A 12756-nucleotide genomic window follows, 5' to 3' on the forward strand; every position below is an offset into this window, starting at 1 on the left:
CCTTTGGTCACCTTTCCTAAAATCACCTTCGGTAGTTCAGGAAAAAGAATCAATAATCTGTTTCATGGAATGTTTATATTTCATTGAAGGTGCTATATAAATGCAAAGTGTTATTACATACGTTCGTTCCTTTAAATGGGTTTTATATATAGGGTGCTAACTGAATTTTCTGGAATTTCCACTTTGTAGTTTGTTTTTGTTTAAAGACTTTTAAAGTTTGTTTTGAGCTTGCACATGAATCTCACTAGTAATAATCCACACTATATGATTTTATAATGAGGACCAATTAGTTTCTTTATGTAGCAATCTGCTGCTCATAAAAACAAAACAAACTCATAAACTACGGGATGTCACGTGTTTTATAGACAAATACCTCTAGGTATTATTTTAGCATTGATATGCTGGTTCTCTGACCTACTTTATATCCAAACTACAAAACTAGGGGATTTTGTTTCTTAAACATTCATAATACACAATTGTGTCAGCCCTGTCTCAATTGGCAACTGAATCAGAGGTTTATGGTTTCACATCCCATTGCAGTGGTTTGAGCACGAAACTCCAGGTTCACATTCCAGTTCAGTATTGAGGGGGTGCTGCATTGTCAGAGGTGACATCCTGCAGGTAACCTATTAAATGGAGGCCCTCTATGCTCTCCTAGGTGATTGTAATGCTGCTTGTGGGAGCCTCCTGTGCACAAATTGATTGCTGTCCTATGTTACAACAATATCTAGACCTCAAAAATGCCTATTGTTGTAAATAATAGTCGTATCCATAGGGGTAGTCAGGTATTTGTGTTGATACTGAAGATCTAGACTTCAGTGTAGGGACCTATTCTGATGGCCTTAGTTCCAATATTTAGAAATTTGCACTGCTCACCCACAGCTCAGTCCAAGGGAAAGTCCTTTCATTTCCACGGACTTGGCAACTAATATGATTCACAGTTTATACTATTGTATAGAATACTCTTCATCCAATCAGAGACAATTCTAATGGTCATCTCCATTCGTTAAATATTACCTATGGTCAATTCATTTTCAGCAAGTGTGCCTGTCAATAAAGGTCTTATTGGACCTGAATTGTAATCTTAAGGTGGTTCCCTCATGTTATGTGATGTTTTCCTTCCAGACTCATTGCTTAATATCAATGTCAGTCATTCAAAAGCATTTTCATGTCATGGATTCACAGAATTTTTACAGCACAGAAAGAGGCCTTTTAGCCCATTTTGTCCAAACGTTCACCTAGTCCAAGCCTATTTGTCAACATTTGGCTGTAACCTTGCATGTTATGGGGTCTCCAGTGTTCATTTACATAGTCATTGAATGTCTTAAGGCTTCCCTCTCTATTATCCTTTCAAGCAGGGATTTCCAGATTCCCGCCACCCTCTGACTGAAAACAGTTTTCTTCAAATGTCCTCTCAACCACTTGTTATTTGTCTTAAAACAGTGAGCCCTCATTATTGAACCCTTTACTAAGTGGAGAAATTTATCTCTATCTTCCCTGTTTATGCCCCTCAGAATTTTGTATATTTAAATCTGATCATGACTATAGTCTTCTCTCATTTTAGGAACACAATCCCAGCCTGTCTAATCTCTGATCAATTCAGCCCAGGCAACATCCTGGTGAATCCTCTCTGCACCCTCCCTAGTGCAATCACAGCCTTACTCTAACGTGGGGAACCACAACTGCACACTGTACTCTAGCTGCCTAACTATCATTACACACAGTTCCAACATAACCTCCTTGTTGTTGAATTCAATGCACTCATTGAATGCTACCTACCAGCATCATTCTCATCATTGCACACATCATTGCATCCATCAATTCAAAATGCCTCATTCAACCTAGAATGATGAAAAGAATGTGATTTCATAGGAGAGAAGGAAGAGCATGATGCACTTTGTGCCAACATAAAACCATGCCAAAAAAAGACGGGATGTGTATCATCACACTTTGTGAGCAAAGCACAGATTTACTTCTCGAGGTGCAGTACAGTATATCATCATTGGGATCCTTTTTAAAATCATCCTTATAGCCTCAAAAGAAGAGAATGACAACTGCTGACCTGAAGACTACAATGCCATAGAGCAGCACTAGTCTTACAGAACTTCGAGCTGCAGTGTAAAGGTTAATTAAGAAATCTACAATAAAGTATCCTCCATGGCATGTGTGGAAAAACAAAGGCAACAATGCTAAATGAGAACCTTTCAATGCCATGTTCTCTTCAGAAAAGCCTAGATTACATCAAAGCAAATTATTATTTTGGCATTTGATACTTCTGAATCGTCGAATCCTTACAGTGCAGATGGAGGCCATTCGACCCAATCAGTCTACACTGACTCTCTGAAGAGCATCCCACCTCCCTACCCTATCCCTGTAACCATGCATTTATCATAGTTAACCCATGTGCCTACATACTATTGGGAAATTTAGCATAGCCAATCCATCTAACCTGTACATCTTTGGACTGTCGGAGGAAACCGGAGCACCGAGAGGAAACCCAGACAGACGGGGAAAATATGCAAACTTCACACAGATAGTTGTCCAAGGCTGGAATCAAACCCAAGTCCCTGGCGCTGTGAGGCAGCAGTAGGGGAGGGTGGGTTGGTGGGGAACCTGGACCTGACAAGGGAGTTACGGAGGGAATGGTTTTTACGGGAAGTGGATAGGGGTGGGGAGGGAAATATATCTCTGGTGATGGAGTCCATTTGCAGGTGGTGGAAATAGTGGAGGATGATGCGAAGTATACGGACTTTGGTGGGGTGGATCCGCTCCCGGATCAACAAATTCAATGTGTGGTGTGACATCAAAAACATCTTCTGCAGCCTCCACCTCTGTGCTTACTTTTTCTACCAAGACTCTCGCCCACCTTCCGAAGACCCCTTCTCCCAACTCCAACACACCCCATCCACCTGGACACCCTGTGTCAATCTGTTACCCGCCCTCGATCTCCTTATTTCCAACTGCCACTAGGACATTGACCCCGCCTCAACCTGTCCACCTCCCTCACCCACTCCAACCTCTCACCCTCGCAACATGCAGCCCTCCACTCCCTCTGCTCCAATCCCAACCTCGCCATCAAGCCATCAGACAAGGGGGTTGCAGTGGTAGTTTGGTGCATTGACCTCTACACCACTGAAGCCAGGCGCCAACTCAAAGACACCTCCTCCTTCTGCTCCCTCGACCACGACCTCACCTCCCATCACCAAACCATCGTCTCCCATATCATCCACAACCTCATCTCAGGACATCTCCTACCTACAGCTTCCAACCTCATAGTTTGGGAACCCCGCACCCCCCGATTCTTTAATCTACCAAAGATACACAAGCCTGACTAGTCCAGTCGACCCATGCTCTCAGTCTGCTCCTGTCCCACAAACTCATCTCCACCTACCTCGATACTGTCCTATCCCCCGAGTCCAGGAACTGCCCACATATGTTCGGGACACCAACCACCCCCTCCACCTCCTCCATAACTTTCATTTCCCTGGCCCCCAATGCCTCATCTTCACCATGGGCATCCAGTCCCTATACACCTCCATCCAACATGACGAGGGCCTCCAAGCCCTCCATTTCTTCCTTTCCTGATGTCCCCACCAGTATCCTTCCACAGCCATCCATTTGGCTGAACTGGTCCTTGCCCTCAATAATTTCTCCTTTGAATCTTCCCACTTCCTCCAGACGAAAGGGGTAGCCTTGGGCACTGGCACCTGTCTCTTTGTCAGCCATGTGGAACAGTCCATATGCTGTAGTTACACTGGCACCATTCCCCACCTTCTCTTCCACTACATTGATGACTGCAACAATGCCACTTTGTGCTCCTACGAAGAGATTGAACAGTTCATCAACTTCACCCTGATCTTAAGTTCATCTGGTCCATCTCAGACACGTCCCTCCCCTTCCTGGACCTTTCCATCTCCATCAATGTTGACTGACTCAACACTGACATCTTCTACAAACCCACCAACTCCCACAGCTACCTGGACTACACTTCCCCCCACTCTGTCTTCTGCAAAAATGCTATCCCTTATTCCCAATTTCTCTGCCTTTGCCGCATTGTCTCCCAGGAGGACCAGTTCTACCACAGAACACACCAGATGGCCTCCATCTTTAAAGACCTCAATTCCCCCTCCCACGTGGTTGATGATACCCTCCAATGCATCTCATCCACTTCCTGCACCTCTGCCATTGAACTCCACCCCCCCAACTGCAACAAGGATAGAATCTCCCCGGTCCTCACCTTCCACCCCACCAACCTTCGCATAAATCGCATCATCCTCCGCCATTTCTGCCACCTACAAACGGACTCCACCACCAGAAATATATTTCCCTCCCCATCCTTAACCACTTTCTGTAAAATCCATTCCTTCAGCAACTTCCTTGTCAGGTCCATGCTCCCCACCAACCCACCCTTCCCTCCTAGTATCTTCCCCTGCTACCGCAGTAATTGCAAAACCTGCGTCAACACTGCCCCCGCAGAGGAGCCTTCCACATCCATCAGAGTTTTACCTGCACCTCCACACGTCTTTTACTGTAACTGTTGCTCCCAATGCGGTCTCCTCAACATTGCGGAGGTAGGATGCCTACTCTCAGAGCACTTCAGAAAACATCTCCAGGACACCCGCACCAACCAACCCCACCACCCCGTGGCCGAATACTTCAGTTTCCCTGCCCTCCCCCCAACTCCGCCAAGGACATGCAGGTCCTGGGCCTCCTCCATTGCCACTCCCTAACCACCCAACTCCTGAAGGAAGAATGCATCATCTTCCACCTCAGGACCCTCCAACCCTATGGCATCAATGTGGATTTCACCAGTTTCCTCATTTTGCCTCGCCAACCTTATCCCAGTTCCAACCTTCCAGTTTGGCACTGCCCTCATGACCTGTCCAACCTATCCATGTTCCTTCCCACCTATCCGCTCCACCCTCCCCTCTGACCTATCACTATTACCTCAACTTCCATCTACCAAACGCACTCTCAGCTACCTCCCCCCAGCCCCACACCCCCTCCTATTTATCTCTCACCCCCTTGGCTCACAGCCATCATTCCTGATGAAGGGCTTTTGCTCAAAATGTTGATTCTCCTGCTCCTCAAATGCTGCCTGACATGCTGTGCTTTTCCAGCAACACACTCTCGACTACATAAATACAAGTCTTTCTTTATTGTCCTGATTTGGAGATGCCGGTGTTGGACTGGGGGGTACAAAATCACACAACACCAGGTTATAGTCCAAAACGTTTATTTGGAAGCACTGGCTTTAGGAGCACTGCCCCTTCATCAGGTGGTTGTGGAATATAAGATTGTAAGACACAGAATTTATAGCAAAGGTTTACAGTGTGATGTAACTGAAATTATATACTGAAAAAGACCTAGATTGTTTTTTTTTAGATTAGATTACATTACAGTGTGGAAACAGGCCCTTCGGCCCAACAAGTCCACACCGACCCACTGAAGCGCAATCCACCCATACATTTACCCCTTACCTAACACTACGGGCAATTTAGCATGGCCAATTCACCTAATCTGCACATCTTTGGACTGTGGGAGGAAACTGGAGCACCCGGAGGAAACCCACGCAGACACGGGGAGAACATGCAAACTCCACACAGTCAGTTGCCTGAGGCAGAAATTGAACCCAGGTCTCTGGTGCTGTGAGGCAGCAGTGCTAACCACTGTGCCACCGTGCCACCCAAAGTTAAGTCTCTGATCTTTTAAAATGACCACGTTGGTTTCAGTTCTTTCATATGTAAATTGCAAAACTTTCTTAAAAGTTACATACTCAAGTGAACTTTAACAATTGGTGTCATGTCGGCCCAGTTAATGCATTGAAGGTGTGAACTGTCATGTGTTAGGCTGTCTGTGCCACAATGTTCAGACTGATTCTAATCTAAAAAACGGATTTACAAAATCTTACATGGATTCATGCAATTTTGAAGAAAGTAAAATGTAATTCTGCAAGTACTAATTCACCTCACAAAGTCATATGTGTATCTGTGCATGTGGGTGTGTGTGGGGGCCAGGGGGAGTGGTGGGAGGGGTGGTTATGAATGTCTGTGAGAGAGTGTGTGTATGTGTGTGTGAGAGTGTAAAGGGGTATAAGTCTGTGGGAGGGTGCATGTGTGAGTGTGGGAATGTATGTGTGAGCTTATGAGAGGGGATTTGTATGAGTGTATGGGTCTGTAGGAAAGTGTGTGTCTGTAGGAGTGTGTATGTGTAGGAGTGTCTGTGTGTGTGCACAGTGCAATGGGGTCACCTGTAGTGTGACATGAACCTAAGGTCCCAGCTGAGGTCGTCCCCAGGTGTACCGAGCTTGGCTATCAGCCTCTGCTTGGCCACATTTTGTTGTTGCCTGTCCCGAAGTCTGCCTTGGAGGAAGGTCACCCAAAGGTCCAAGGTCAAATGTGTTCTCCTATTTTAGGGAACACTCCTGTCTGTTGATTGTTTGTACGGTGTCTGTCATCAGTTGCTGTAGCCTCTGCTCGGTCTCGCCAATGTATCATGCCTCAGGGCATCCTTGCCTGCAGCATATAAGATAGACAACGTTGGCGGAGTCGCATGAGTACCTGCCACGTACACGGTGGGAGGTGTCCCCACGCGTAATGGTGGTATCCATGTCGACATTCGGACACATCTTGCAGCATCTACCGTGACAAGGTTGTATGGTATTGTCCTGAAAACCAGGCAATTTGCTGTGAACAATGGTCTGTTTGAGGTTTGGCGGTTCTTTAAAGGTGAGAAGTGGAGGTGTGGGTAAGGTCTTGGCGAGGTGCTCATCCTCATTGATAATGTGTTGCAGGCTGCGAAGAACATGGTGTAGTTTTCTTTATTGTCATCCTTCTGTAATAGCTAAATGGCCAACTGTAAATTTTAGGTGTGGAATCCAATGTCCCCATACTCTCAATGCTACACTGGGACATTGTAGGCATTCACATGTTCCAAACACTCAGCTCACATGACAGCTTCTGTTTTGGGGGGAAGGCAGGGGGCTTTCTCAGGATTTAGGTGCCGGGACCGAACGCCGGATGTTCTGTCCGCAAACGCTTAAGGCCAAAGTCGAATTGTATTATTACTCTTGACAGCGTCAGGATGTTTTAAGTAGTTTGAAGAAATGTGAGTGTTGCAGGGTCGTGTGACGGTTCCCCATCCCTGTATTCAGGAGCATGCGTGGCCTGCCCGAAGCGAAGGCCCCTGAGGTGACTTTGAGCGGACGCGGCAGGAGCGCTTCAGTTGGAGGGTGGGTGCGGTGCAGTGAGATAGGGAGGGAACACGTCTGCTGTCATTATGCTGGGATTAATGATCAAACAGGCCAAAAGCCACCCGAGTGTGAGTACAAGGCGTGCGGGTGGGGGATGCAGCCGAGAATCGCGGTCTCCTCCCGCCCGACCTTCCATCTCCGCATTCGACCGGGCCATGTGCAGGGGGCGGCTTCTATATCCCTTAGGCCGCAGTCGCCTGCCTTCCTAGCTGCAGTTTCTCGTGCATTTTTTAAATTTTGTTTTAATAATCATATCAATAATAAGTGTGTCTTAAGTTTAACTTGTCCGCCCTGATTTAACTCCGTTTTAGTGACAATTTGACCATTAAATAGGCGCGTTTTCATCAACTCAAACTGTATTGCCAGGTTTTGATAGTCGCCTAATAGGAGTCTGCAGAGATTTCATATTTTTGCCACTGAGTTTTACACTTTGCTTTTGTACGTGGCTTTATATCTGAAAGGGCTGTTTTTTAAAAAAACTTCTCGGGTTGTGTTTGTTTTTGCTTAGCTCACCAAGGAAATTAGAAGTTTAGCAGTTAAAAACTTGTGAAGGCTAAGGGCTTTTTGTACCCACAACGCAACCCATTTATTTGTAACTTTGGAACTATTCTGCAGTTTCATAGTCCTGCAGAACCAGCATTTGGTGCGTGCTGCTGCATCCTGTTCATGATTGCCTGTTTTCTGTCACTTGGCATGAGTTCTAAATGCTATTAGTGCAATTTTCATTTTATTTAGCATTAATCAGTAGTATAAGTAATTGAGTTGAAGTTCAAATATTTATTGGCCTTGAGATTGCTGATATTAGTTTGGCAATGTTTACCATAACTGAACTCTGACCCCTCAAATATGTTGACTTCTATATTATTGGTTTGCTCAGTCACCTGGAATCTGTTGAGCTGTATTTTTACAAAACATCTGAAACAAATGTAGACCAAAGCAATAAAAATACTTTAAATCATAAAGTTAAGATTTCTTGTGGCCCTTGATCAGTTGTGGAAATGTATACAGATTTGAGTGCACATGGGTAAACTATAACTTGAACAAAGGTACCCTGTTAGATTTAATTGACTTCCATTTGCAAGTGGAGTGGGGAGAAGACCATCCCACAGATTTTGCATACTCTGTTTGCTTCTGCACTTTGTGAATGTGTAGCAAATATGGTGATGACAGGTTGACCTTGAAGGAAACAGGATTTCTTCATGTCCTTGTAGTTTGCCATGCATTTGCCTATTGATGTTTTGAGTCTTTATATGGAATATTAACATTTCTTCTTTCTTTAGTTGTATGGAGCAAGTTAATTTTAGTCCAAATTGTTGTCTGCTGAGGAGTTGAATAAATTGCAGCAATTTTTTTGGAAATATCAAAATATAGAAAACTCATGAGTAAAAGAGCATTTTTTGGCATACCTTGCATCGGGTTACTAAGCCTTTTTCTTTTTTAAAGGTACTAAAGCAAGAAAACATTGAGTTTGCCTTCAGTGACCTTGTGATGACTACTGGAGGTTATTATTCCACTAGATTGGAAGTGTAAATACTTGAGCATTGTTTAGTTAAAATTGAGTTAAATGTTTACTTTTGCTGAATTGAGTGAAAGAATGCAGCAATCATGTTGTTGCATGCAAGCTACTCCCATATATAGAAATGTCTCTTACTGAACTTCTGCAGGTATTCCTGACTAGCTTTATAGTGAGTTTGAGCAGCTTATTTGTTTTCCTAACTGTTTCATGGTTCTGTTAATGTATTGCTGTGTATAATTCACTTTTTTTTTCTTTGTAGCTAATTCCATTGTTTACCTTCATTGGAGTTGGAAGTTTGGGAGCAAGCATGTATCTCCTGCGGCTTGCTCTTCGTAACCCTGATGTTAGGTGGGTGGTAATTGTGTTGTAACATAGTACAGCTTGTACATTGAAATAAGTACACTTAATGTGTTTATTTGTTAGCTATACTTTCACTGTCACATGACTAATTTAGTCACAGATGTAACATGATAGGACTTAACTAAACTGTAGGTAACTGTGGTAACCTAATGCTGTGGTAACTAAGATTTTGTGACTTAAGTTGTATGTCATGAATTGGGGATCTACCTCCAGGAAGGGAAAAGGTGAGAATGTGTAGGTAGTGAACTCTAGAGCTTGGGGCCTAGGTAGCAGTGTAAGCAACAATCATAGAACAATTAAAATCAGATACACCATAGCAGCAGTGAATTCTAGATTCCCTGACAAATTTTAGATTAAACAAGCTTGTTTGCAACTTGGTGTCTTATTTGACACTCTGATGGGCATCTGATTATTTATTTGCACAGCCACCAATGCCACCTATTTCCAACTGCTTAACTTTGCTTCTGCTTCAGCTTATCTGCTGAAACCCTCATTTGCAGTTCTAGTCCAGGTTAGAGGTAACAATGCATTTCTGGCAGTTCTCCCACTTTTTGTCATCCAAGCCTTTGCATGTGTGTACATTTGTAAGTCTTGTTCATTTTTACCCTATGCTCACTACCTATGTTGGCGTCAGACCAAGCAAAGTCTTGATTTTTGAAGCTTTAAAATTTCTCCAAGGCCTTATCCTATGTATCTGTCTTCTGTCTGACTCACTGATGCATGGTGCTCTAATACTGGCATTGTCAGCAACTCTGGTTTTAATTGCTCCATCTTTTGGTTTATGCACCTTCAGTTACTTGTGACCTGAGATTTGGGATTTCTTGTCTCCTTAGTGACAGCAAGTGGATTGCAGTGATTCAAGAAGGCAGCTTACCAACCCTTTCTCAAGGGTACCTAGGGATGTGCAATAAATGCTGGCCAGTCAGTGATCTCCATCTCCCACAAATTAATTTCCTTTTTAAAAAAAGTTTGTCAAAAATTTCACGTAGTCACCTGATGTAATATCTCCTTAAATAGCTTTTTACTATTCTTCCTGTGAAGAATTCTTTAAAGATGCTACATCTATATCATTTGTCTGTGTAATTTTAGTTCATATTGATAAGATTGTAAGTGAGAATCACTGAACTCCTGATTTTAGAATCCAAAGTGGGATAACAGCAACAGTGAAAATTAACTTCTGCCAATATGTTTGAAAAATAATTTGTGGCTTTTCAGTTTTGTGATGGTGTTAATACACTTTTTCTGTACACTTCTGAATACTTATTTGCAGTATTTGTAAGCTTTTAATAACTTTTGATTTTAATGGTTTCTCAGTAAATGTTTGTTTTTCAGCAGATCTATTGAAGAATTGAATGTTTACATTTTAATCAGTAATTTGTTGAAGTAAAACTTTATTTCTTGAACCATCCATTCATGTGGCATGTTTTTGTTATTGTTTGTTTTTTCCCTTTGCCCATTCAGCTGGGATCGCAAGAATAACCCTGAACCGTGGAATAAAATAGCACCCAATGAACAGTACAAGGTAATAAGCTAAGAACTGACTTTCATTGGAAGACTGCTTCACTTGTTAGTCTTTCATCCTGATCACATTGTGCATACATTATAAGTCATGAAAAAATTCTGCCAGTGAGCTGAAACCAAGCTTACTGCCTTTGTATAAAGCTGGACTACAGCAACATAGAAATAATTTTTGTGGGAAATACCTTGTGTGTGTTTACATAAACCCTTAATGTTCTGCAGTGAGCTTTACTGCCCCCTCTCTGTGCCATATATGCGCAACTTTGAGGCAGTAATTAATGTGCAGTTCCACCATTTGGCTTAAGTTACAAATGTCAGTGTAGATGATATTAGGGGTATTAACAAGATGAAGTGAATAGACAAAATGATAGATTGAAATGTGCATCAGTGTTAAATCATTCAGTTTGGACCTCCGAGATAAATGGACTCCAAATAGTTTAAAATGTGTTGAAGTCTTTGTGGTCCGTCTAAGTTGTATTGATGGATAACTAACAATATCTTCAACCTAAGAGGTAGGGATGGGCCACTGATCTCTTGAGTCTGCCATTCTACATGGTTGTAGACTTTGGCCTCACCTACTTGCCTGTCTTAACCCTTGGTTGTTTTTTTCTGAATAAAAAGTTATGTTCTGAATAGTAAGTTTCAAAGATGGGTAACTGTCTACAGGAAGATGTTCTTCCTAGTTGCTCTTAGTTGAAACATCTTACTTTTGAACGATATCACTCTTGTAGAAGAGTTTGGAGTGGCCACTTATCTATCCTGTGACATCTCAATCTTGTGTTTTAGTGAGATCACTCTCTATGTATCTAGAGGACTAGAAAGTGAGGTTAAACATGTTTCAGATGTACAAATCGCTAGTTAGACATACCTGAAGTGCTAGAATTGCTGAGTGCACAACTGAGAAAGATTGCAGGTAATTTTCTGCCAATGTGGTACCTACTTTAGTTTGAATTGAAAAGAAATTATGCTAACCAGTCTTGTATTCACTGGCATATAGATAGGAAAACTTGCACCACAGATTTTAACTATTTTGAAAGTGCAAAGTTTGAAGAAAATCTATTTCTGCTCAGAATCTGGATCTAGTGATGTAGTCTTAAACTTAGCTTGTTGTTTCAGCAGTGAATTTGGGCACCCGTCCTAACAGTAGTAGAAACTCAAATATTTGGCTGGAAAAGGTTTACACTTAAGCTGGAACTTTATGATCTAAAAATTCCCTTGGTTTTCTTTTCTCTTTTTAGTTCTTTTCTGTGAACATGGACTACAATCAACTGAAGAAGGATCGGCCAGATTTCTAAAGGTTGAATGTGGACCATCTTGTCCAGGTGGTTTTATTAGGTTATAAAATATCAAATATGAGCCCTTGGGGCCAGTATTGCTACTGTAACTGTTTTAGTGCACCATTCAGGAATCAGATTGTATTTCATTTGTGTGTGTATATATGAAACTGAGAATAAATCTCATGTGCACTACCTATTTCACTCTGTTCGTTGCTGTTTGTCAATGGTATCTCATTACTAGCCACTCATTGGGAGGTATGAAACAGCAGAAACTCTAGTTTTTGTCTTGGATTATTTAAGTGACTAATGTTAGTATTAGTCAGTGATAAATGGAGCTACTTGACCACTAAGCTAGATACTCACCTTTTGTGTGTTTTTTGGAAACCTGTTCGTAAATGAGATTTTATTACCTTACTAGATTTAAATGTTGCTCTAGCCCTGACATGCAGTTTTGAGAACATAATCGCAGTTATCCAAGTAGGAGACCTAGTGGAATAAGTTCACAACTGCAGTTTTTTAAACCTGTGATTTTAGTACAAATTAGGTTCGATGCAGAATAATTTAATGCCATGTAGCTCAGTGCAGTAAATACTGTGTTTCTTGTACAGACTTTAGTTTTAATTTCTAACTTTACCAGATATCCTTCGCCCAAGGTCAGTGGCTATAAATCTGTTGGGTTTTGAATCTTCTATGTGCTTCTAAAAGTGCCCTTTAGAGATCTTTCTCAAAGGCAAGTGTTTCATAAAGAACACTCAACACATTATGGTTAGGCTTCACAATAAACTTGATTTTTAAAAATTAAATCCTTTAATCCTATTTACGAATACCAGAGT

At 42.3% G+C, this 12756-nt stretch overlaps 1 protein-coding gene across 2 annotated transcripts; it reads left to right on the forward strand.

The window, feature by feature from the left end:
• The first annotated feature begins 7142 nt into the window (after positions 1 to 7142).
• Positions 7143 to 12119, forward strand: LOC140465859 (cytochrome c oxidase subunit NDUFA4-like). 2 transcript variants are annotated; one of them, XM_072561727.1, is made up of 4 exons: positions 7143 to 7190; positions 9028 to 9116; positions 10590 to 10650; positions 11885 to 12119. In XM_072561727.1, the coding sequence occupies exons 1-4, from the start codon at positions 7158 to 7160 to the stop codon at positions 11939 to 11941; spliced, it is 240 nt and encodes a 79-aa protein (XP_072417828.1). In that variant the 5' UTR covers positions 7143 to 7157; the 3' UTR covers positions 11942 to 12119. The 2 variants fall into 2 exon arrangements, with proteins under 2 accessions (XP_072417828.1, XP_072417827.1); XM_072561726.1 differs by having other exon boundaries at positions 7190 to 7320.
• Positions 12120 to 12756: the final 637 nt, after the last annotated feature.

The sequence above is a fragment of the Chiloscyllium punctatum genome, chromosome 42 (genome assembly GCF_047496795.1).
Source record: "Chiloscyllium punctatum isolate Juve2018m chromosome 42, sChiPun1.3, whole genome shotgun sequence".
Classification (NCBI taxonomy): domain Eukaryota; kingdom Metazoa; phylum Chordata; class Chondrichthyes; order Orectolobiformes; family Hemiscylliidae; genus Chiloscyllium; species Chiloscyllium punctatum.

Coding starts and splice junctions, on each gene's coding strand:
- LOC140465859 (XM_072561726.1), top strand. CDS start 7,279: ATGCTGGGATTAATGATCAAACAGGCCAAAAGCCACCCGAGT. Junction 9,117..10,589: donor CTTCGTAACCCTGATGTTAG/GTGGGTGGTAAT, acceptor TTGCCCATTCAG/CTGGGATCGCAAGAATAACC. Junction 10,651..11,884: donor CACCCAATGAACAGTACAAG/GTAATAAGCTAA, acceptor TTCTCTTTTTAG/TTCTTTTCTGTGAACATGGA.